A 26,459-nucleotide genomic window follows, 5' to 3' on the forward strand; every position below is an offset into this window, starting at 1 on the left:
TGCTCCAATATAAAAACGAATGATTTGACAGCACATTAATCATTCTAGTTACATAATAACCCACTTAATGCGCATTTACTAAACCACTTTACATCCAAATATTATGAATTTATAAATTGTCTACCCAACAAATCCAAATACTAACTAAATTATTTTAAATTACAACCCAATTCAAGTTTGTTTAATTTTAATTTCCTCAAAGTGAATCTGGAAAACGAGTATTGATTTAAATGCTTTTAAATCAAACTACTTAGTTGAATAATATTGTCTTCGGTTACCGCGATAGTTACTCATGAAATAAAACTATGAAAACGGATAAAAAAAAAAAAAAAAAATTCAATATACGCGATATAATCCGTTTTCATAGTTTTATTTCATACTTAGTTGAATATTAAAAATGTTCCAAAAGCAGAAAATCGGTTTGATAAATAGGTTGGATAAACTTCTAGAATAGTAATAGGCTGTAAATATTAATTACTTACAAAGACTTTAGATCGACGCACTAAGCAAGAGTTTATTTGCACTTTGGTCATTCAATGGTGTATCTTATTCAGATAAAATAAAGACGATATTTAAATAAATATTGAAATATAAACGCAGACATGTTTGACACAGAAATATTAGATATTGAACAATTAACATACGTTTGTGGGATAAAATTTTAAAATATACAAATACAAAGCATTCGAGATAAATTATTCATCTTTCAAACTTTGCTTTATGATTCTTTTATCGTTCTAAATATATTAACGTTCACTCCAAAAAACAGAGTTTTCATCGTTTATCGATATTTTTAATGTTTTAGATTAGACGGACATCTTAACTAAAAAATAAACGTGTGTACGTACTTACGCTACTTAAATGTTAATTCTCTTATGAAATATTTTACAATTCTGCTGAGTTACAGAACAGTGGTACGCGTTGCGCATTGCAACATGGTACATATCTATAGTCGAACGTAATAAGTCGAACGTTATATGTGCTATTTTCAACCAAAAGGGTACTTATTGTCGCTTGTCAGTAAGGCGCTATTTCCATATAGCTTCAATTAGAAATCAACCTAATCAACAAGCGATGTGGTACCTTTTGGTTGAAAACGTCACATATTATACGTTTTATAATGTTAAAGCATTAAGTAGGTTTGTTTTTAGGATCATATGTCTAAATGGGACCCATTGCATTAAAGCAATACAAACGTCAGAAATGATAGTCACAGTTTGATAGTCGTACTTCACTCGCGAAACGCTCCTAACAAAACGATAAATGAACTTGACGTCACGGTCACTGAGAGCCCGTCTTGAAGTATGGAAATTTTCATAAATTGCGATTAAAATATTGCGTTAATGTATATAGTTGCCATACAATGTTTTTTTTTTTAAATCAAATAGAAGGAATCGAATGGTACCCTTATTCCATTCCTTTTCGGAAGTAAATAAAACCTGAAATTTTTAAACTTTCAGGTCCTGTATTTTTTAATCATTTCCATATATTAAATCACATTTAGAAACGGGTCTATCGCGAATTTATTTTGTTATCTTTATTTACTTACCGACGTTTCGACACAGGTTTCACTGGTCGTGGTCGCGGCTAATGGTTGGAGAGCCGGCAGTAAAGTTTTGAACCAACGTGATACCGCGATGAGATGCACAATGGTTTCCCATAAAACTGATGCTAAGTCCGAATTTGATAGTCTGCCACGGCGGAACTAGCCGAAAGTACAAAAAAATAGCCACTTCCGGTGCGAAAAAGGGGGGGTCATTTAACCCATCTGATACTGCAATAAAAGCTATGGCATCAGTTAGAAATTTACTGGTAGATACAGAAAAGCGAAATCTGCCAGTATGATTCCTGCCGGAAGTGCTTGGCATACGCTCTCAAAGGTGACCATCGGGACCCCTAAATTAACCCATCTGATACCAGCATGAAACCAATTCCAGTCGGTAGATATGAACCTTCTCTTCAGGAATATATAAGTCTGCCAGGGCGCTTTCAGCCGAAACACCTTGACATACGAGATTATGTGGCGCAACATCCGTATCCGTGGTACCCGTATAACCCGTAATTTGGAATTGTACATATTACGGACATTTCAAATACTGCAGGCTTATTAATTTATTACTCTATGCTTATATTTGTATATTATTACGTTATTAATAACACATATTTATAATAAATTAAGTTAAAATAAATTAAATAATGTGATTAATATTCATTGAATAAGCTATATGAATCGTTTGTCTTTGTCTGTCATTTTGACTTATGTATTTGTAAGAAAAGGATAAAACATAATTTAACTAATTCAGGCTCGTAAAGTTTTACGAATAAGGGGGTATTAGTATTCATAGCTAAATCAGGCTTGTAATGCGACATAAAATGATTTTTGGTGGTTTCTTTTACGCTTGAGGCGTTTTTTCACCTATTTGGTGTATCTAATCACTATCTTATGTAGGGGAGAGAGGGGCAAGACGAGTAAGACGGGGTAGCGGCTTTATATGGCGACACGACTGACCAACCATCAGAATCCCGTTAACGCATGGCGATGCGTCGCCATCATAGCAATCAGTTCGCACAGTGACCGGCTAGACAAATGGTGTCGTTAATTATTTATTTGCAAAAAAACTGTTTTTGCCATATTCCTTGTTATTTTTAGGGTTCCGTACCCAAAGGGTAAAAACGGGACCCTATAACTAAGACTCCGCTTTCTGTCTGTCTGTCTGTCTGTCCGTCTGTCACCAGGCTGTATCTCATCAACCGTGATAGCTAGACAGATGAAATTTTCACAGATGATGTATTTCTGTTGCCGTTATAACAAACTAAAACTAATTGTTTATAACACCTGTATTTATTACCTGTAATGCACAATTGATGAATAAATTATTCTAAAAACATAATAAAATAAATATTTAAGTGGGGTTCCCATACAACAAACGTGACTTTTTTGCCATTTTTTGCGTAATGGTATTATGGTACGGAACCTTACGTGCGCGAGTCCGACTCGCACTTGGCCGGTTTTTGTGTTTTATTTGGTTTGCGTTTGTTTCCTTATTATCACCAGCACATATATACTGTTAATTTATTCCTATGGCCCAGCAATCACGCCAACAGCTAAGGACTTGTTTGGATTCAAGTACGGTTTATTTTACAAAAAACTTTCGAATTTCATTAGGCACATGGGGCAAGATGGGGTACATCTTGACGGCCGTAGTTTTAAAGTGATAAACTGATGAAGAATTGCGGATTTGAATTTATTTATTCTTCAACATCAACATCAACATCAAACATTTATTCAGCAAATAGGCCACAGGGGCACTTTTAAATGTCAATTTTTACAAACAATAAAATTAACCCAACAAACAATAAAATTAACAAGGGAAGATGGGGTACATGTTAGCTGTAAACACATTTTTTGTCTCTCAGACGACTTAAGAAATAAAAGTAAAACAGTTCGTGAGAAGTTATCAGACGATGGACCCAAAAGCCAAAAATTTTAGTTTTGTTTAGGCCCTAAATATAATATTTATATGAATCATTCTTATCTTGTCCCGTAGGGGTTCCCCATCTTACCATACTTGGGGGGCAAGATGGAGAGAAGGCACTTTTGGCCATTTTAATTTATTTTTAATTTAATTATCTAACTAGGGAGTTCCTAGTAAGTGTTGATTATGAAAGACTGATTACCAAAGATAAAAATAAAAATAACAAAAACTTAAAAAAAAATAGCATTTTCAGTTTTATTGGACTTGAAACATTAAGTATCCCGTCATGCCCACCTCTCCCCTACATTTCTTGACGTTGACGCAAAACTGACGTAGTTTAACATTCAGGGTGTTGTTTTATAACACTACAAATTGAGATAACTAAGGTCTGTTTTTTTATTCCGTAGACTAAAATGACGTTTCATATGTAAGACATGACATTTCTTAGTACCACATGAAATGTCATTTTAGTCTACGGATTACGGAATAAAAAACAGAATATAATCTATTGGAGTCTTAGTAATAGGGTCCCGTTTTTACCCTTTGGGTACGGAACCCTAAAAATGATTTAAAATGTTCATATTTGGATTATTGGTAAAAATCGTCCTTGACGTTGAAAATCCTGTCTTTTTACACCCGTTTACAATAAGTATGTAATAATAATAATTTTGTTCATTTTGGTAAATAAAGGATATTGTAATTTGAAATTATTGTATTATTTATATATAAGGTGCTAACAAATTAGCTACAGAAATTTTACGAGATGGTTGGTACTTTACACTAGAACAATTAACTTTTAATAGAAATTAAGAAAGTTTCTCATAATTTTTATTTTATTTACCGAACAAAATAAATAAACTATAATTCTATCTAAAAAATAATCATCATGTATTTAACTGCTTGTTTGTCTTAAATGTCATTGTCAACGTGTCATTTGATTTATCAACGTGAAGTGGCCAGTTACGTTTTATATTTAAAAGAGGTTTTAGAATCTGTTCAATGAGGTCTCATTTAATTATCTCATTAACAGAGTTTTTTTTTACAAAGCAAATTTGTTTTCCAATTTTCTCAAAATAACATCATAAAACCTATAATGTTTCATACTTACATATACTTCAGGAGCCGAGTACTATCAACTGTAAAAATATCGGTAGCTAATTTGTTAGCACCTTTATAAGGCAAACAAAGAAGTACAAAGCCGTAAGCAGGTATTAAATTAATGCCCAAATTATATTGTGTATATTAATAAATTTGAAATATATGTTATTAATGGCATAAAAATATACAAATATAAGCATTAGCTAATAAATCATAAGCCTGCAATAATTAAAATGTCTGTAATCTGTACAATTCCAAAATACGGGTTCCACGGATGTTGCTCACATAATCTCGTATGTCAAGGTGTTTCGGCTGAAAGCGCCCTGGCAGACTTATATATTCCTGAAGAGAAGGTTCATATCTACCGACTGGAATTGGTTTCGTGCTGGTATCAGATGGGTTAATTTAGGGGTCCCGATGGTCACCTTTGAGAGCGTATGCCAAGCACTTCCGGCAGGAATCATACTGGCAGATTTCGCTTTTCTGTATCTACCAGTAAATTTCTAACTGATGCCATAGCTTTTATTGCAGTATCAGATGGGTTAAATGACCCCCCCTTTTTCGCACCGGAAGTGGCTATTTTTTTTGTACTTTCGGCTAGTTCCGCCGTGGCAGACTATCAAATTCGGACTTAGCATCAGTTTTATGGGAAACCATTGTGCATCTCATCGCGGTATCACGTTGGTTCGAAACTTTACTGCCGGCTCTTCTACCATAACTGACGTCCCAGCAAAATGTCAAAACAGAGATTTGTGTGACTACCCCACGAAAAGTGCATTTAAAGTTTGAGGTAGACATCACATTTTCAAACCACCCACTACACATAAAAGTTAATTATTGTCAATAGTCCGACACACAACACTCACAACATCCGCGCACACATCCGAAGATAGATCCCTTGACTTTAACTTTAATATGTGTTCAAACCGCGAAAGTTTTAAATGTTATATTTCCATATATTATTTTAATATCCACATTATTGCGATGAATTGATCAGTTGCTATCTATTTTACTAGATGTGTAATAATCCCTATGCCAAGAGTTAATTATAAAGTTGGCTGAGCACTGATTACCTAGAATTTATTAGCTTCAAATATCAAACTGTTATCCAAAATTACCTAGAATGAAATAAGAGCATTTTGAAATAATGTTATTTGCTTCATATTTATATTTAAATTAAAATAATATAGCGTAATATAATTGACGCACACCTAGACTGAATTAATATTTAACTGCTCCTAGAATTAAGCGTAAAATTAAATTAAGAATGTAATTTTGCATGCCATTATGTGGCGGAATGTATTTGGAACTCTGTATTTACCCTTTTTGTACATTTTTTGATCTAGCAAATAAATGTATTTTATTTCATTGACCTAAAACCAATAACATAAAGCAACAACTTTAATTATTTAGCGCCACTTGCACCATCCCACTAATCCGGGTTTACCCTGTTAAACCTGGAATTACCATGGTTACCAGTAAAACCTAGGCCGTAACAAAACGCGATCTCAATTACATGAAAACGTTAAATCCGTCATTCATTTCATCAAAGAGGATATAATAGGATAGAGCGGTACTGTCATAGTAAATTTTGTAACCACAGTAAATTCACTGCTATCTATCGACACACTTTAAAACTAAAAATGAAGATTTATAAAAATACGATAAAATGTATTTAAACATGGATAAATGTTTTTTTTTTATTTGCATTAATTATTTTTATGATTTGGACCCATGTTCTTTCACTGATATGCGTTAAAATTGTTAAAAAACAAACGAAACCGTCAACGCCCTCTATACGAGAGTAGGCCAAAACTAGTGGCGCCATCAGATCGAGAATCAAATTTAAGGGATTATCGAGGCTCGTTTTTTCCTTAGACTGTATCCATCTATTACGGAGTTATATCTATCTTTGATTTCATCAAGGAAATTGTCACTGACACAGCGTCCGCATCGAGATTCGAGACCGCTGTCGCAACAGCAATGCAGCTGCAGTTGCCATGATAAAAGGCAACCTAGCAACTGGATGGATACAAATGCATTATCCTCTAGGCGCCCAGATAACTATAAAAACCGGCCAAGTGCGAGTCGAACTCGCGCACGAAGGGTTCCGTACCATTACGGAAAAAAACAGCAAAAAAAAATCACGTTTGTTGTATGGGAGCCCCACTTAAATATTTATATTATTCTGTTTTTAGTATTTGTTGTTATAGCGGCAACGGAAATACATCATCTGTGAAAATTTCAACTGTCTAGCTATCACGGTTCATGAGATACAGCCTGGTGACAGACGGACAGCGGAGTCTTAGTAATAGGGTCCCGTTTTTACCCTTTGGGTACGGAACCCTAAAAAGGGCCGTGTTGCATAATAAACTACAAGTAATATTACAAGCGGAACTCCTTTTCCAATTCCACTTATTGGAAAAGGAGTTCCGCTTGTAATATTACTTGTAGTTTATTATGCAGGTTTTCCATTCGTATCTTTCTGATTCCTCAAAAGCCGCCTAGCTGTAAGTTTTGTGTCGTCCATTTAATCAATTTAAAATCATAATTGAAATAACAGCTCCGAATATCTACAGTCGTTGTGTGTACATAATATAATACCAAATGAATATTTCAATATAGTTGTGCATGAAGAAATAGATGGTTTGATTTGTGTCCGCCACCATGAGGCATAACCTTCCTGCGCCCTATATTCTGCTAACAGGAGTAACAGGTATTAAGGTAAAAAAATATTACCTATAAGGTAGACATGAGAACGCCGCCGCCAAAAGGTAGACATGAATCGGTATTTTGTATCGATTGCCATAGTCAGCAATAAACACGTTTTTCTATTTCGTTCCAGAAACATCTGTGACACTTCAACCGAGTCAGATAACAACGCGGAAGCTGTGAGCGTGAAGCTCGGAATTATGTTCGAGTCAGTTGTTAGCGAGATATCGGCTAGATACTGCATTTTCTGATCTGACACAATACAGCTTCGGATATGTAGCACAATCGAAATACGACAAAGTTCTACATCTCTAGAACGGCCCTGAAAATTTAGTGTGTATGTTAATTAAAGGTCCCTTTTTCATTTCCAAGCCATTTGACATTTAGGGAAATCGAGGAATATAGGTTTAAAAGTATTAAAGCTGAATCTCGAGCAGCAAGTATTTCAGCAAGTATTTTCTCTAAGAAGACGTATTTTTCGGCAGAGGTATATCGGACTTTTTTGTGCAGAATTTAATATACTTTAATCAAAGATAGATATAACTCCGTAATAGACAGATACAGTCTAAGCAAAAAACGTGCCTCAAAAATCACGAAAATTTGACTCGATCAGATGGCGCTACTACCTTTGGCCTACTCTCGTATAGAGGGCGTTGACGGTTTCGTTTGTTATTTAACAATTTTAACGCATATCAGTGAAAGAACATGGGTCAAAATAGTAAAAATAATTAAAGCAATATAAAAAAATCATTTATCCATATTTAAATACATTTTATCGTATTTTTATAAATCTTCATTTTTAGTTTTAAAGTGTGTCGATAGATGGCAGTGAGTTTACCGTGGTTACCAAATTTACTATGACAGTACCGCTCTATAATATTATATCCTCTTTGACTTTAATGTTGCTCCAGGCCAAATTCTCATAGTGCCTAAATAAAAGGCGAACTTCAACACAATGATACACATTTTCCAAGATGGCGGTGGTTCCTCGAGGTCCCCAAAGGTTAAATGGTGTTGTCCTAGCTCGATTGTGTTAATTTTGAACTAGCAAATTTTAAACGGTTGGCATTATTTGTAGAGTACGCCTTGAAGAACATAAAAATATAAATTTAGAAGTTACGAAGTCACAACTGTCACAAGTGCCACTCGGAACTGTTTCATTGCGAGCTTTAGTTAATGTAAGGCCTGAGTGGACGCTCGAGTTGAGCGTGCAGCGGGGCGGGGCGTGCGGCGTACATGTTTAACAAATGCAAACGTATAGGAGCGGTCTTAGTGCACGCTGCTCAAAACACTTGTGAGCCCGACGCCACGCTGCACGCCCCGCCGAACGCTCCGCTTTGAGCGTTAACTCAGGCCTTACACTTACGCGTTTGTTACAAACCAATAGACGTCGTGTTAAACACTTTCAAAGCGTCTGGGTTAGCCTTGTTTATAAGTTCATAACTATTCCAAATTTCAGATCGATCGCGTAAGTAGTTCTCGAGATATTTAGCGAGTTCAACATGTCAGTCCATTCGTTTTTTAGACATTAGTAGACGCAAAATATTTATCAGTACGGTTTTGACTCACTATTATTTTTAGTCGCTTTTGGCGACATGTTTCGGACTTAAAAATGTTTATATCATGGCAATTAAATTGTATAATAAGATTCCAAATGACATAAAATCACTAGATATAAATAAATTTCAGAAAAAAATGTTTGATTGGTTACTTGACATGTGTTTTTATTCGATCAATGAGTTCCTTAATTATTAATAAACTAATTATTTTATTGTTGTAATATAATTTTAATGTATTGTAATTGATTCCTGACTTAACTACTATTGTGCCAATACCTAGGTAATTATAAGGTTTGTAAAAACTCGATATGTAAATATTAAAATATATTGTATGCATGTTATTAATAATCAAGTAGGTATAGCAACTTAGTTGTAAGTAATACATATTTCTACGCCGATAGAGGCAGAATATGCCGCACTTATTGTAATTTGACCATCTTTGTACCATATTCTATGAAATAAACATTTGTATTTGTATTTTTTTTGTATGTTTGACTAAAAATAATAGTGAGTAAAAACCGTACTGATAAATATTTTGAAATATGTCTCACGATAGTTTAAGTGCGATTAGTAGACGCCTATGAATCCGATAAGTATTAAAGGTGTTGTAGTTACCAAGCTCTATTATGCTTAACTTTCGTAAATTGAAGATACAAATTTTATTTTTCTATTTCCTGCAGACTAATAAACACTATAAATACGTAGGTAGCTATATTTGTGGCTCAAAAATAAGTGTTGCAATCTTTATCGCAGTCTTTTTTTGTAGTATCCATCAGTTTCATAGATTTGTGCCTCCGTCTACATGTAAGCTTCGAAAAAAATACTCGCAATAGGTTGCTCTATTTTGCACACAAAATAGGCGCAATATTATGACGTCGAGTTGCGAAAACCTAGGTTGCTCCATTTATTGCGCTCTAAAGAGCCTACTTAAGTCCTCACCTATATGCTGTTGCTTCTTAGGCTTGTGCACTTGCGCGTAGGGGTCCGAGCAGTACTCCTGGCGGCTCGGGTTCTGCGAGCGCAGACAGTCGGCGGTCGGCGCGGCCAGCGGGTACGGCGCGTAGTCGTCCATGGCGCCGTAGCCGTGCGCGTCGTAACCGTAGTGGCTCTGGCGGTCGAGTACCTGCGCAAAACAAATGACAATCGTTACTTTTATGCCCGCTGTACACACTCGTCGAGCGCCGAGTCTCGGCACCGCTCCGATTCAATCGGAGAGCGCGAGACCAGACGAGGAAGAGCGAGACGAGAGGGAAGCAGTATGTACACACTCGTTCTCGGTCTGTCCCGGGGTCTCTCGACGAGTGTGTACAGCCCACATTACACAGTACTTTGGCAGCAGGTTAAAAAACTAGAGTAGATGTGGTTGTTCTATAGATAAAAGTATTAGGTATGCCTCGGTTATGAAACGCACGCTCGCCGATCGGGGTTGTGTTAGGAGTTTGTAATTATTGTAACTTTACTACGCGCCAATATAAAGGAGTCGAGCGAAGCCCGACGTACGTACGGGGCACACTGGACCCCTTCGGCGCCCTCATACTAAAAGAGTAGGGCGTAGCCAGAATCCTGGCGCGCAAGAATTAAAACAATGTCAGTCGTACTCATTTATAATGCTTGAAGATGCTCGTCTTAATTAAGTACTCAGTGGATACCGCAGGTAATAGTGAAGATAACAAAATTCAAAACTTCCGACACTGAGTTGCACCAAACTTATGTTTTAACAGTTCCGAAACTTCCCGCTTATTTAAATATGTTTTAATCCGTCAAGTGAATTTAACTACTCAAGTTTAATTCATATTTTATGTTTCCCGTTTAACAATTAGAGTTTGCTTCTAATTTAAAGTAAGGTGCAAATTCACACGCAGGGGAGACAGCCGGTACTATCTACAATATCATATACTAGTAGGTATTACATTTAAAACCTTCGCGCTTTGAGCACATATTAAATAACATTTATAATCGGGTCTATCGCGAAATTAATTCGTGATCGCGAATTTATTTTGTTACCTTTATTTACCGACGTTTCGACACAGGTTTCACTGGTCGTGGACAAGGCTAATTGACGTCCCAGCAAAATGTCAAAACAGAGATTTGTGCGACTACCTGACGAAAAGTATATAAAAATTTTTGGGGTATAGACAACATATTTTAAAACCACCCACTACACATAAATGTTAATTATTGTCAATAGTCCGACACGCAACACTCACAACATCCACGCACACATCCGAAGATAGATCCCTTGGCTTTAACTTCTGGATCACAAGTTAAATCTATCTTCCCTATTAACCCTTTACCTACGGGTGTCAACCAGAGTTGCCAGTAAGGGAACACCGCTGCAGTACAGGTGTCAACTATAGTTGATCGAAGATATGTTCATGTTCAATATTTTTTTTAATCGAAACGAGACCTTGTCTTGGTAATAGCGGTCACATTATGCATTGGGATTAATATAGGTGCAAAGAAAAATATATCATAATGTTTCGGTAGATGGCTCTGACATAAACATATTTTTAAAATTACCGCTTTTTTGCTGTCAACTGGGGTTGACACCCGTACTGCAGAAGCGCAAATAATTGAACTCAATATGGCGGTCCTAGTGTTGTTTTATATTTCATCGACTTGTTGTAGGAGTGAACGTGTGGGTGTTTTGAATGTTATTTTTAGTTTTTTTACTTTTCTGTATCCAAATAGTTCGACAGTTGTATCGATATGCGCACATCACTATTTTTAGTCATTTTTTGCAGTTTTTCAATAATTATCATCATTTAAGTATTTAGTTGTGTTACATAATATAATAAACTAATACTTTAAAACTTAATCTTGAGAAATTCGCTAATAGTAACTTAAAATTCTTCAGTTTCTTAGTGATTAATATTAAGCGTGAAATAAGAAATATTAGTGAATATAAATACACCTAGTGATTCGTTATTAACTAAACATATTATACTTAATGTGTGTGCGAAATTTCAAGCACGTAGCTGTAGTACTTCAAAAGTTACAAGTAAGTGAAATTATGTCAAACCGTTGACTCTCGCCAATACATGCCCGTTCGTATTGAGCGGTGACTGGGTGTTCAAAGTCCCCGTAGGTAAAGGGTTAAAATTTCCCCTATAAAATTTTGGGGTTTCTTGATATCAATCGCCTCTCGCACAACTCTAGGATAATAATGGCGTTCAGTGGAGACAACTTTTGGTCTCTAAAGCTCAATCCAGTGATTTGCGTCAGATTTAAGAAGATATTCGGCGATCGCGGATTTGTGTAGCTTACTGTGGGACTAGGGGCCCGTTTATCAAAAGCTTGTAGCTTGTAATACAAGTGGAAGTCCCTTTTGACAGCTTTTGTTAGAAAGGGACTTCCACTTGTATTACAAGTTACAAGCTTTTGATAAACGGGCCTCAGTGCCCTGTTTATCAAAAGCTTGTAGCTTGTAATACAAGTGGAAGTCCCTTTTTGACAGCTTTTGTTAGAAAGGGACTTCCACTTGTATTACAAGCTATATGCTTTTGACAAACGGACCCAGTGTCCTGTTTATCAAAAGCTTGTAGCTTGTAATACAAGCGGAACTCACTTTTTGACAGCTTTTGTTAGAAAGGGACTTTTATTTATTTATTTTTTATTACAAAAAGGCAAGCACTTGACCGCAATCTCACCTGATGGTAAGTGCCGATGCAGTCTAGGATGGATCATGCTTACCTAAAAGATGTCTATTCACTCTTGATTTAAAAAGATCAAGAGTGAATAGACAAATTCTAACAAAAGCTGTCAAAAGGGACTTCCACTTGTATTACAAGCTACAAGCTTTTGATAAACAGGGCACAGGTCGATCAGTGTAAAATTGTCCTGTAATATTTATTTATTTACTATTTACTGTGCAATGTGCATATTATTGATAATTTTAACAAACGTTCGCAATTGTGTATAGGTACCAAATTGAATTGTCATATCTGCAACAATCATTTGATGGAAATGTCGCTTTTCTTTCATTCGGAATACGGGTGTTTTTGTCATCAAATGAGTGTTGCAGATACGAGGTTATAGCGGCGATATTATGGTTCGACTATAAGCCGCTCGCGAATAAGCCAGCGAAAGTTTCAAGACTTCTAGCAAAAGTGCCTAATAACGCAAAAACCTTATGCAGTTGCTTTTTCATCGTTCAAAGGTCTGCTCAGTTTTCCAATACTTCCCTTACTGGCAATTTGCTTTAAACTCTAGTGCTAGAAATACAATCGAAAACTTTTGAGCGAGGAACATTAAGAAAGCATTAGCTCTAAAGAGTTGGAAATACAAATCTATATTATTCTAGAATACGAAAATTGCTTAATAGTCTGTTTGTTAACTTTAAAGCAACCGCTGAGTTATAAACTCAACATTATATAAGTTATATAGTAGTGTGACTACTTTCAAAACAAATCAAAATAAAACGTCGGGATGTATTATAAATTCATTATACGCGATATAATCCGTTTTCATAGTTTTGTTTCATGAGTAACTATCGCGGTAACCGAGGACAAATTAAATATTTCATTAAATAATTTGATATGTTCCCGAGTTCTATAGAGGATTCAGTCCTTGAAAATATGTCTTAAAGGGGGTAAAATAAAAGTGGCATTCGGTACCTCTAGTGTAAATGTCATTCGATAACACGACGTGACATACGCGTTTAGTCTCATTTTGTATGGGATTTTGAGTTTCCAAAACGTCCCCCTTGGCGCGCTGTTCATAATCCCACCCATACAAAACGCAAACGCGTACGTCCGTCACGCTATTTACACTTTAGGGGTTCTGAGGGCCTACCCGAGAACCACGTTCGACGTGTTGCCTCACTGTCACACTTACGTACGCATTTACAAGTGCGATAGAGAGGCAACACGTCGCACGTGGTCCGCGGTAGGCCCTGATGCGACCGCAGCAGCGTTGACACGGGCGATTTAACAGGATTATTACCGAAGAGCGTTTTCACATCATCCGATCCGATATCGGATGTCGGATACGACTACAAAGAAGTCAGATTAAATGCGCCCTTTTAATGAGACATGATTTAATTAATATGTACTATATTTCTGTTATGTCCAACTGAATTATTATTTGTTTTATAAATAAGCCCTTTAGAGCGTGTAAATGTCATATGGATAATTATTTAAATCTCATTACTATTTGCATGTCACATTTGATTATGACAGTATTTTTTTTTACTGGATTAATGCGTTGTTTGCGGCAATATTATTAATTACTTTTATGAGTCAAATTAACATAAATTATTCGGAATTCGTATCTGATCAGAAATGTATGCCAGCATGAAATAACTATGAGGTTGATTTTATCAACATAATTTGACTTTGCCGCAAAATATGCACATAAGTAAATATTTTATTGTAAACAAAACGGATTAAAATACTATCTTAATAACTCTTTAACGGCCAAGATAAAAAAAAACGATTCAAGCTCAAGCCTCATCGGCTTCTTAGCGCCACTTGCACCATCCCACTAACCCGGGATTAACTGGTTAAACCATTAACCCAGTGTCAAATTGTACCGGTAACCATGGTATCTCCGGGTTTAACCGGTTAACCCCGGGTTAGTGAATGGTGCATGCGCCATCCAGGGTTAGCCGATGACTCGGGGTTAACCGGTTAAACTCAGTTACTAGTGCGATTTAACCCTGTGTTAACGGTTAACTCCGAGTTAGTGGCTAACCCTGGATGGTCCAAGTGGCCCTTAATGTAGGTGTTATTGATATTCAATAATTAATCGAAAGTCTGTACGTATAAGGTAAGTTTAATGAACAAAATAATTAAAAGCCGAAACTACGAGCAAACAATGATCAATAAATCTATTTCGATTAACAACTTAACTTAAAAAGCCCATTTTAGGGTTTCAAATTTCAAAAACGCAAACCTTATAGTTTCTTAATACTTGGCGGATTTTTGGCATAAAAAAATTGCCACCCTATGTCGAGGCGTTGATTGATAAAAAAATCCCCGGCGTCAGAATTTTTACTTTCGAGATATTCATGATTTTGTAAATATTACATTTTCGGTTTTTTCTACATACCCATAGATTTTTGGCGGATAATAAAATGTCTCTTATTATTGTAACCACATAGACGAAGTAAGTGTGTAAGTAAGTGAGAACAGTCATATAGGTAATACGCGATCTATGCCCTGTTTATCAAAAGCTTGTAGCTTGTAATACAAGCGGAACTCACTTTTTGACAGCTTTTGTTAGAAAGGGACTTCCACTTGTATTACAAGCTACAAGCTTTTGATAAACAGGGCACTAGTAGAAGTAATACTACATATACATATTCCACTCGCAAACGTGTGGTGAACAAAACATGAACCAGGTACTGACACATTAATGATCTATATTGCTACAATATTCCCATTCACGCAAATGTAATTTAATAAACACAAAATGTCTGATCCATCTTGTGGTTGACGAAAACCGCGCGAGTTCGAGTGAACGGCAAATTATAAATAGGTATCTGCTTTGATTGATTTCGCCCGACCAAAATACACTAACATATTTTCAGCTCTAAATGATTTCCTGATTTATGAACGAGATCTCCTCTGGAATCGGAAAGCTGTCAATTAAATGATTTGCAAATAAAAGATCTATATATACATCAATATTAAGACTAATTGAATAGGATGAAGCCTAAAAAAGTTTTGATGCTTGTAGCCCCGGGCCGCAAGATGAATTTGCTTAAAAGTAATGTACGGGCTGTATTACATAATTAATGTCATTAACGGGTTTAACGTGATATTTTTATTTATTTATTATGTGTACAAAACGCAACAGTATAAAGTGTTATACTGTATTAAATATATTAATAACGGGTCACTCACGTATTTTAAGTCGAAAAACGCTCGACACGTTTCACTCCGTACCGAAGGGTGTCACCGTCAACGCAAGCTCCTGATGACCCCCTCGGTACGATGAAACATGTCGAGCGTTTTTCGACTTAAAATACGTGAGTGACACGTTATTAAACTAGCTTTTGCACGTCATATACTAGTTTTCTATGTCAAATTTCAACTAAATCGGTTCAGCGGTTTAAGCGTGAAGAGTTAACACATAGACAGACAGACAGACTTTCGCATTTATAATATTAGTCTGTGTCACGGAAGTTTTGTTGTTATACTGTATTTGATTTCCAAAAATCATAATATTCATAGTTGTTTTAATTGGTTAAGCTCTATTTGTAAGTACCTCGCCAAATCCTGAAACCGAATTTACATAGACTTGAATGAGACATACACACATACAAGCTGTCCTATTCATAATTATTATATCATTCCACTATACAAAGAGGGTTCAAAGGGAAACCGCAGTGGCGAGCTTCAGATAATGTTGAGATCAATCATGTATAATAGACACGATTATGCGAAGAATTCAAATTCAGCCTCCGAAATATAATTGTGTAATGTACGGATAATAACTAGGTCAAATTGGTAATTACCGATATTTATGGGCACTTAATGTTCTGCAAAATCATTTTTTATAAATTTATGCGAGTAACGGTCAAATTGCTGACATTATATATAATCTTTTTAGTGTTCCGTGCAAAACTTTGTTTTGACAAACGGAACACTTATGGCATCACTTCGGTCTTTGCAAATCAGATAAATGCGTTTTTCTCAGAGACCGTTTGACATAGATACCTAAAATTTGAAACAGTTATAGCAATTACCACCACTAATATTGTAAATAAGTCAAAACCGCTATTTTAGAGGGTAAAATTGGTTTTTGAAAATACTTGTTTATTACATATGCACAGAACGAGAGCACGCATCCAGACTGCATAAAATATACAATTACATTGTGTAATAGGTTACGCGTTGGCCACGACATTGCGACTGGCTTCGGCTAACGCGACAACCATAGGTTGGAGCGAGACACAGCGACCGGACCTTGCGTTCCACCTTTTCGCCTTAGCCGAAGCCAGCCGCGCAATGTCGTGGCCAGCGTTGGAGCGAGACACAGCGATCGGACCTTTCGCCGTTGTTGCTGTTCTCTATATAGCCCATGTTCACCCCAAAGCACAAATATCTTTACTAACCTGGTGAGGCGGGTGTGAAGGCATGGCGCCGTTGGCGGCGGCCATTTTCATCTGCCACAGCGAGTCCTGCGAGTTGACGCTGCCACCGTTGTTGCTGTTCTCTATATAGCCCATGTTCACCCGTGAGCACAAATATCTTTACTAACCTGGTGAGGTGGGTGTGAAGGCATGGCGCCGTTGGCGGCGGCCATTATCATCTGCCACAGCGAGTTCTGCGAGTTGACGCTGCCACCGTTGTTGCTGTTCTCTATATAGCCCATGTTCACCCGTGAGCACAAATATCTTTACTAACCTGGTGAGGTGGGTGTGAAGGCATGGCGCCGTTGGCGGCGGCCATTTTCATTTGCCACAGCGAGTCCTGCGAGTTGACGCTGCCACCGTTGTTGCTGTTCTCTATATAGCCCATGTTCACCCCTGAGCACAAATATCTTTACTAACCTGTTGAGGCGGGTGTGAAGGCATGGCGCCGTTGGCGGCGGCCATTTTCATTTGCCACAGCGAGTCCTGCGAGTTGACGCTGCCACCGTTGTTGCTGTTCTCTATATAGCCCATGTTCACCCGTGAGCACAAATATCTTTACTAACCTGGTGAGGCGGGTGTGAAGGCATGGCGCCGTTGGCGGCGGCCATTTTCATCTGCCACAGCGAGTCCTGCGAGTTGACGCTGCCGCCGTTGTTGCTGTTCGTGTAGCTGTTCTCTATGTAGCCCATGTTCACCCCTGAACACAAAAAAAAGTGAGGTTAGAGTGGGACGAGTGCTCGCAAAACTAAATGTACTTGGGTGGAAAGTAAAAAGGATTTTGCTTAAAATGTCATTTGTGACACTCAAAATATCATTTTGTAGTACTGACATCTGCATTTCAGCATAAAAGACTTGCGCCATTAATAGGTACCTACATTTTGTAAATTTTTTGACGAATCGTAAACGTTAGTTTTGAGCCTGTTAACCGACAGTTAATAATGTCCACAGTAAAATCAAACGTCCAAAAAGGATAACCGGTGTATATTATTGTTACATAAAACGTTTAAATAAACGATGAAAGAGGACGCTGGCATGCTACTTAAGTTTTAATAAAAGTTACACACCTTTCCGTCTCACGATGTCTGTGGCTAGTCCTCGATAGCACAATGGAAAATACTTAATAAATGAACACATTCATTTAATTTGAAAACAATCCCCACATACCATCTCAAAATAGACGGTGCACACATTGGGCGTCGCCAACGATGGGAGTGGCGTTGAAAGGGTTAAGGAAAGTAACTGGGCTGTTATAGAATAAAATGGTATAGAATACAACTCACTTCTGCTGCTAGAATCGTGGTATTTTTCAAGTAAAATTGCGCCTTTGTAATGCGACGTCTGTTCAGTCGCTATCAGATATATCGGAGCGGCCGAGGTGCTCAAAAATATCTGAACACGCACTCTAACGTCTTAACAATAGAGGCGTGTTCAGATATTTGTGAGCGCCTTGGCCGCTCCGATATATCTGATGGCGACTGTACACTGTGAACCTCCCAAACAAGTGTACGGAAGCGGAAGGGATTCGGGGCTTATTTATTATATTTGTTAAGGAAGTTACCGTCAATGTAAATGTACTTTTGCGAGTCGAGAGTGAATGGGCTGCTGAATCAGTGAGCTTCATCTTTCATCTTGTTGACATTTGCGTCATTATTTGACATTTAGCGCAAGTTTTTCCTTGAAGGAAAACATCATGAGAAACTCGGTCTACCGTCGTCCACACTAAAAACGAAAATGGATGACCGCTTCCCCGTACAAACGTAGTCCCCATTTTCCTCTCTGCAATATCGATCAAGTTTACTTCAGTCAAAATGAGGAAATACAAAAATACTTACAGTCAGTGTTGGTCATGTTCTGCGGATGTGACTGCGGCGGCAGTTGCCCGTGCGGCATCGTCTGATGCGGCGCTAAATGATATCCATAACCGCTCTGCGACGCGTAAACAGCACTCTTAGAATCCTCCATAGCTAGCGCTAGCTCCATAGAATGTTCTAATGCCTTATTCTCCATCCCAGAGCTAGGATAGTAAGGCGGGGGCGCTTGATTCTGGGGCGTAACCATCGCTGGTCTCATAGAATCCATCTCATAATCTTTAGCTGTCTCTTTCTTGTTCTCGTTGCGTTTGCAACGGCAGAAGACGAAGAGTAGACTTAGGAAGAGTAGGAAGACTAGGCAGGAGATGAGGATGGCGACGAGCGTCGCTGTGCTGAATGATGATGCTTCTTTGATGTAGGGTGGACCGACTGTTGAGAGAAAAAGAAATATTGTTTAAAAAAAACATTAAAGTATACCTAAAGTTTAATAAAAATAACTTTCTTGTATCTAATATTGTCTTCGGTTACCGCGATAGTAACTCATGAAATAAAACTATGAAAACGGATTATATCGCGTATATTGAATTTATAATACATACCGACGTTTCGAACCCTTTACAGGATCCCAAGCTGGTGGTTTTTTCTCTACCACCAGCTTGGGATCCTGTAGTCCATCTGATAAAGGAGCAAGCGAGACATAGACTGTGAGACCTTAGTGTTGGATGATGTTGGACATTCTGAGTATAATATGTTTTGAAAAGATGTGTCCCGCCGAGTTTGTTGCCGGTCCCATATTGGGATACCCCCCTACAATTTAGGAGAGAATTAAATCTTCTCGGGTCCGGTTGGAGCCGGCATAGTTTTTATCGCGTATATATATACCTATATATATATCTTTATTTGAAAATAATATTATTTTTAGTATGTGGGTATTTTTGCACTTTGTAATTTTTCCTCAGTCACCTGTTGACCACGAACGCTGTAAAGGGTTCGAAACGTCGGGATGTATTATAGATTCAATATACGCGATATAATCCGTTTTCATAATTTTATTTCTTGTATCTTTTAAGACTAAATATACTGAAGGTATATGAGACAGCGTAACATTTTGTACACCTATCCTGTAACTCCGTGCATCTCCGCTTAGCTAAGGAATTTCTCGTTTATTTAACATATTACAAGATTAGTCAAAGCCCTGGATTTAAAGTTGCAAAGCTGAGTCTCTAACGCTACGCTTCAACATCGTAAAAAAAAGGTGTACAAAAAGCGAACTTAATGCCAGAACGCATTCTCTATCGGTTAAGAGGAAACTAAAGCAAAATTGCAGTTTTTATATTGAATTTTTACACGTTTTAATCAAAGGGCAAATGCCATAAAACAACTATAGACTATATATATTCAAGAGCAGACTAAAGCCAACCCTCGGAACCGGTTTTTCTTCATACAAAAAATACCGGTATTATTACGTTCTTTTTAGTTCTTTGGTTTATTATTTCATTTTTAATGGGACAATCTAATAATACGAAGTTGTTACCTAAATACATTTTTTTTATACCACGTCGGTGGCAATCAAGCATACGGCCCGCCTGATGGTAAGCAGTTACCGTAGCCTATGGACGCCTGCAACACCGGACACTGCACGTGATTCAGTACTACGTAAAGAGCATACAATTATTAAAAATATTGGGCTATTTCGGGTTTAAGAAAACACCGGTTCCGAGCCCTGGACTAAGCAAAACCGTAAAAGGTTGGCTCCATAGAAAAAATTATGAAAACATGTCTAATTTTCATTTATTTTCAATTGTATATCGTTACCCTACATGCTATAGCGGTATAATTTTAATATAAAATAGCTAGTGATATATCTGAGGGATTTGAATAGCAAAATTTTAAACAGATGTACTTATTATTTATTTAAGTGGAATTCCTATTCATCCAAGTTTCAAATCAACAGAATGTCCCCAGCAAAAGTATAAGCGCTCAATCTGGATTCAGCAAGTATTTTCTACAAGAAGATTTAATTTTTCCGCAAAGGTATAAAAGACTGTTTTGTGTATAATTTAATAAGCTTTAATGTTGCTTTATACCATATTTCCAAAGAATACGTAAATTCAGATTAAAATGCGATTTTTTTCAGGAAGGCAAACGTTTTCCAAGATGGCTGCGGTTCCTCGAGGTCCCCAAATATCAAATGATGTGGACATGAAAAAGGGACATTTTTAACATATATACCAAATTTCATCACTGTCCAAGAGATTTCACAGTCTGTCTTATTTCGATTGTGCTACAGAGTTAAGTAAAACGTTAAAAACCGCGCGATCTTTAAATCCTGCGCTAGTTTCGCGCGGCGCGCCATATCATTTGTTGCTTTCTTATTTACTATTAGTTTTACGCGTCCTCTTAACACCGCGCATTTGACAGAGACAGATAATAGTTATTATCATACGCCGTTACTAAAGTGCGACCATCATATGAGCGTTTTAATGTAACTGTTTCTACTTGAGCAAGCAGGATATACGCACGGGAAGCTCGTAATTCTGTCAATAACAATTTATCGTGGTCTATGCGACCAATAACTTCAATAAGACTATTACAATCAGAATGGATCAATAGATACTAAATGGCCCGGAACTCTGGATCTATTTCTAGAATTTAGGATTGAAATTTGAATTTACAAACTATTTTCCAGCCCTTATTCGTTGTTCATTTCTCGTTGCATTTATCGAGTGAATCGAATGGCTTTAAATTAATAAGCAGGGTTCGGACTTTTGGGACTAGGTAATTTTGACCACTGCTTTTCTTAGTTGATCTGTTGTCAAACATTTAGATTTCGATATTTTTGTTTCTCTTCTTTTGTAAGAAGGAATTTAATAAATACCGTAATAACCTTCTGTGGGTAACCAGTGTATCTTAATAATACAAGTATATATTATAGTAACATTATAAAACTTAAGAAACGATAATAGCAAAGCTACCGCAAAAAATTGTAAGTTACCAAATCATTCATTTTAATTTTTAGGGTTCCGTGCCCAAAGGGTACAAACGGGACCCTATTATTAAGACTCTGTCCGTCTGTCTGTCACCAGCCTGTATCTCATGAACCGTGACAGCTAGACAGTAGAAATTTTCACAGATGATGTATTTCTGTTGCCGCTATAACAATAAATACTAAAAAGTACGTGACCCTCGGTGGGCGAGTCCGACTCGCACTTGGGCGGTTTTTTAAATGTAAGTTTTATACCTCAACTATAGATAAAGCCTACGATTACCAAATGGCTTGACGATAGCATATCCTGGGAATATCTCGGCTAAACTTTGCATCACCTTAGGGAATCTAACGAAAAATAAATTCGAAACAGTCTAACTTCGGCAACTGTCAGACCGGCGGCGGTCAACGAGCAACGAGCGAGTTTTTCGCGCGACAGCTTTCAACAATTAATCCCTACTAGCAATATATCTACCTATTGCCTAATTTCAATTTAATTTCATTTTTTTTCTGTAATTCTGTAATTTGTGTTTGAAGTTTGTGTTGTCACTCGTTTAGTTTTAGTTTAGTTGTAGCTTAATTTTAAGTCAGGTACCCACTGAAAATCAGCGTTATGGCTTGCCATTATGCTGAGTGGGGATCCTGTTTTAGCATCTAATTTGTGTTTTATGTGTTCTTCATAGTTTTGTTCAATGTGTATGATGTTAAAATAAATGTATTTTCTTTCTTTCTTCTTTCAATATAAATGAGATAATAACTGTCTGTCTGTTACCTATTCACGCCCACCTCTGAACCGATTTAGAAGGTATATGGTATAGGTGCCGGCAACTTCTTCAACATTCAACATGTAACCTTGCCTTTAGGTTCGTTTAATCCTATCATTAATTCAATTCTAATATGGATAGTTCAATGGATATTACTTAATTCATACGGGATCAAAATGTACACGTACGGTTCTTGCGAGAAAGTTATCAATCGCTAGTCGCTTCCTTAGTAGTAGGTTAGCGTGGTATGGGCATGTGATGAGGAGGGATGAATGCCATATAGGCAAAAGAATGTTAGGGATGAATGTTGATGGACGGAGAGCGTATGGTAGACCCAAAAAAAGATGGATGGATTGTGTGAAAGAGGATATGAGAAAGAAAGGAGTGGGTGCTGAGGTGACGAAAGATAGAGGAGAATGGAAGAGAAAAAACATGTTGTGCCGACCCCACATAACGTGGGATAAGGGTAGAAAGAAGAAGAGTCGCTTCCTTGCCGCCGGTAGGACACCTGCTTTGCTAACGAGGATATGTATATGGTATATGTAATATGCATATTGCTAAGTGCTGTAAACATGAAAACATACATCACCGCTGACAGCTGATAAAATGTTTAGCTATTTCCGAATTTAACGATAAATACGAGTATGTTCAAGGAGTAGTTTGGACCCGGGTATGTCCTTAAACTACGTCCAAAAGAGAGATATGGGCACTGTGAATGACATCTCGCTTTGTGTGGTAGGGCACAGAACAGCGGATGTCATTCCAGATCAAGAGCAGAGCCCAACTGGGGAGGTACCTCCACCTTACAGAAAACCGCAGCCAAATAACACTAGACCCTACTAATAGTGTTGTGTTCCTGCCGGTGAGTAGGGTTGCCAGAGCTCGAGGGAGAGGAGTGTTAGGGTCGGCAACGCGCATGTAACTCCTCTGGAGTTGCAGGCGTACATAGGCTATGGAGACTGCTTAACATCAGGCGGGCCGTATGCTTGTTTGCCACCGACGTAGTATAAAAAAAAATGTTACGCAGTGAATAAGTAGAATAAGTCTATTGATAAACTGTGGCGGTTGGTAAATAGTGGGTTGTCACAAGGGAGCAAAATGACATATTCACGGCGTGGGCGTAATCTTAATCCTGTGTAGGGATTCAATTGTTAGCGCCGAAAGTGGAAATAATTTTGCTACCATGTGTCACATGCTGCTTTTCACATCACCTATAAGAAAATTGGGTCTCTATTGTTTCCCATATAGTGTTAAGTCATATCATAATGTATGTTTGTCCACATTTTCGTTAGTCATAATTTGGTTTTTCTCAGAAACGCGTAACTTTTCAAGATTGCCATAAAACAAACCTAACCTAACATAACCTATCTATAGGATAACCCGAGGAAAACCCTGAAAATTTAACGGTTTCAGAATTATGACTAATGACAATATGACAATCATTAAATTATGACTTTCAATAATTATGTCAAACAAAGGGACCCCAAGAAAATTATTGTTTCAAAATATTTGAGCTAATGTATGCACGTTATCGATTATAAAGAAATTGTAATCGATTATGTGTGTTGTATTCAGGAAAGAAACGAGTGAAACAATCGATGGATATAGACACACTGCTTTATTGCATGTAGCAAAGAGGATATAATAAGATAGAGTGGTACTGTCATAGTAAATTTTGTAACCACTGTAAATTCACTGCCATATTGAAGATTTATAAAAATACGTTAAAATGTATTGAAATATGGATAAATGATTTTTTTATTTGCATTAATTAAGAATTTTTTTTTGTTTTTATACTACGTCGGCGGCAATAAGCATGCGGCCCGCCTGATGTTAAGCAGTCTCCTAGCCTATCTACGCATTCAACTCCAGAGGAGTTGCATGCGCGTTGCCGACCCTAACACTCCTCTCCCTCGAGCTCTGGCAACCTTACTCACCGGCAGGAACACAACACTATTATTATTATTAATTATTTTTATATGATTTTGACCCATGTTCTTTCACTGATATGCGTTCAACGCCCTCTATAAGAGAGTAGGCTAAAGCTAGTGGCACCATCTGATCGAGAATCAAATTTTCGTGATTTTCGAGGCACGTTTTTTCCTTAGACTGTATCCATCTATTACGGAGTTATATTTATCTTTGCATGTAGTGATAGAAGCGGGGTGGTGCGCTCACGCACACATACATAACAATGTGCATACTGTTACTACTACTTCTTTGTGTTAAAATTTTATGGCATTATGTCTCCGTATACCTATTACGGTTAAATAAATCGTCTTCTTCAATGTAGTAGCCGCAATAAAATTTTCAGATCTCTCATTTATCTTCGTTCTAAAATATTTGATCACGTCTCAATGTCTACCTTGTATTCTGTATAGTATGTTTAGACAACTCTGTAACTACGTATTTGTATGATTTGATGTACATATATATTATTAAGAGGCCTTAGTCGATTTTGGAGCAAAAATGTAAAATTGATAGATTTAGTCGTTGAAATTATACACGTTTTGTTACGTAATATCTAAATAACAAGTATTGATTTCTATTAGCACGTCTTCTCATTTTGCCTTTTAATAATGAGGTCGCGAGCGTGCGTCACCGGTAATGCATGAAGAGAAGGGGCAGTTTTTAAAAATTCTTAAAAAAATCATGGTGGTAAATTATACAAATTGATGTATAAGAATAGTTTCAGCAAATACTGTAGATTGTTTAAGTATCAAAATTACGTTGAAATTAAGTAGATTTTCAGAGAAATTGTCACTTGTTTTGAAGTAATTTCTGGAGAAAATTGATTTCGTCTAACTTTCATTTACACTACTTCAGTCATAATAATAAAAATGTAGTCTGATAAACGTCAAGTACAGGATATGTGTAATACAAAATTACCATGTTTAGCCGTCCAAACTTTACGAAATTTACAAATAAGAGCGACAAAATCAGTGCTTTACGCGTGTTTACCTAAACGTCCATCAGAAAAGCAAACATTACTAATTTAGTGAGTCTGTTTTCAAAAAAATGATCTGATAAAAGGTAAGATAAGAAGACGTGCTAACTTGTTATTTCAATTAGGTAACAAAAGGTGTAAAATTTCACGGACTAAATCTATCAATTTTACATTTTTGCGACTAAAATCGACACCGGCCTCTTAAATCAAATTTTTATAATGAAAAGTACCTACTTCTATAGTAATTTAAATTGTATTGTTTCTTATTTACTCGTAATGCATGTTAATTATAAGATGTATTGTTTTGAAAAGATCTGTCCCGCCGAATTTGTTGCCGGTCCCATATTGGGATACCCTCCTCCAATTGAGGGAGGAATTTAAATCTTCTCGGGGCAGAGGCGTAGGGTTAGAGCCGGCGTAGCTTTGTTTGACGTTCATAAGCGCATTGTAATATGCCTATTTGATTAATAAACTTTCTTTATCTTTACTGTTAGTGATAAAAGCTTGTATCTAAAATGATTTTTTTTATGAAAAACTTATAATATTAGATACAACTTACTGTCGGCCTCAGTGTAGTCGCTGCAGACCTCCTGGTTGACCTGGAGACACAGCTTGAGCCGCAAGCGAGGGTTCGGGTCCTCGGGCCGGGAGCCCCGAGGCGCCGGGGACTCCAAGACGGCCTCTTGGGCCGTGGACGCGGCGCCGGACAGGCGGAGGGGTACTGTGTCTAGGACCTGAAAATACGGGAGCTATGAAGACCTACATCGCAATATGTGACGTTCCACCGGAAAAGGTACCTTATGGCGGCTGGCGCTTACGTTGCACAGCGCCGCAATAGTATTGGAGCAGCGTTAATAATAACGTAAGCGCCAACCGGTACGGTTGTACCTTGTTTTGCAGAAAATTGTTTCATAGAATGTAATGTTTCACAGAATTTTCATTACATAGAAAACATATTTTTTCACAAAGAGTGGCAGTTCCAACCTAACCTAACCTACTTTTCTGTTAGACCTAATGGTTTCT

General features: G+C 37.2%; 2 protein-coding genes and 1 long non-coding RNA gene across 3 annotated transcripts in view; 1 reads left to right on the forward strand and 2 right to left on the reverse strand.

The window, feature by feature from the left end:
* Positions 1–26,459, reverse strand: part of LOC134745333 (RNA polymerase II transcriptional coactivator) — a 107,550-nt gene that overhangs the window by 78,697 nt on the left and 2,394 nt on the right. The window lies entirely within an intron of this gene.
* Positions 1–26,459, forward strand: part of LOC134745382 (uncharacterized) — a 120,853-nt gene that overhangs the window by 33,474 nt on the left and 60,920 nt on the right. The window lies entirely within an intron of this gene.
* Positions 1–26,459, reverse strand: part of LOC134745361 (hemicentin-2) — a 210,234-nt gene that overhangs the window by 7,357 nt on the left and 176,418 nt on the right. The window contains exons 8-11 of the mRNA XM_063679392.1: positions 25,996–26,170; positions 18,761–19,168; positions 17,492–17,625; positions 9,785–9,968 (exon numbers count right to left, since the gene is read on the reverse strand). Of these exons, the coding sequence (XP_063535462.1) occupies positions 9,785–9,968; positions 17,492–17,625; positions 18,761–19,168; positions 25,996–26,170 (901 nt within the window). The remainder of the gene's footprint in view (positions 1–9,784; positions 9,969–17,491; positions 17,626–18,760; positions 19,169–25,995; positions 26,171–26,459) is intronic.

The sequence above is a fragment of the Cydia strobilella genome, chromosome 1 (assembly GCF_947568885.1).
Source record: "Cydia strobilella chromosome 1, ilCydStro3.1, whole genome shotgun sequence".
NCBI classification, from domain to species: Eukaryota; Metazoa; Arthropoda; class Insecta; order Lepidoptera; family Tortricidae; genus Cydia; species Cydia strobilella.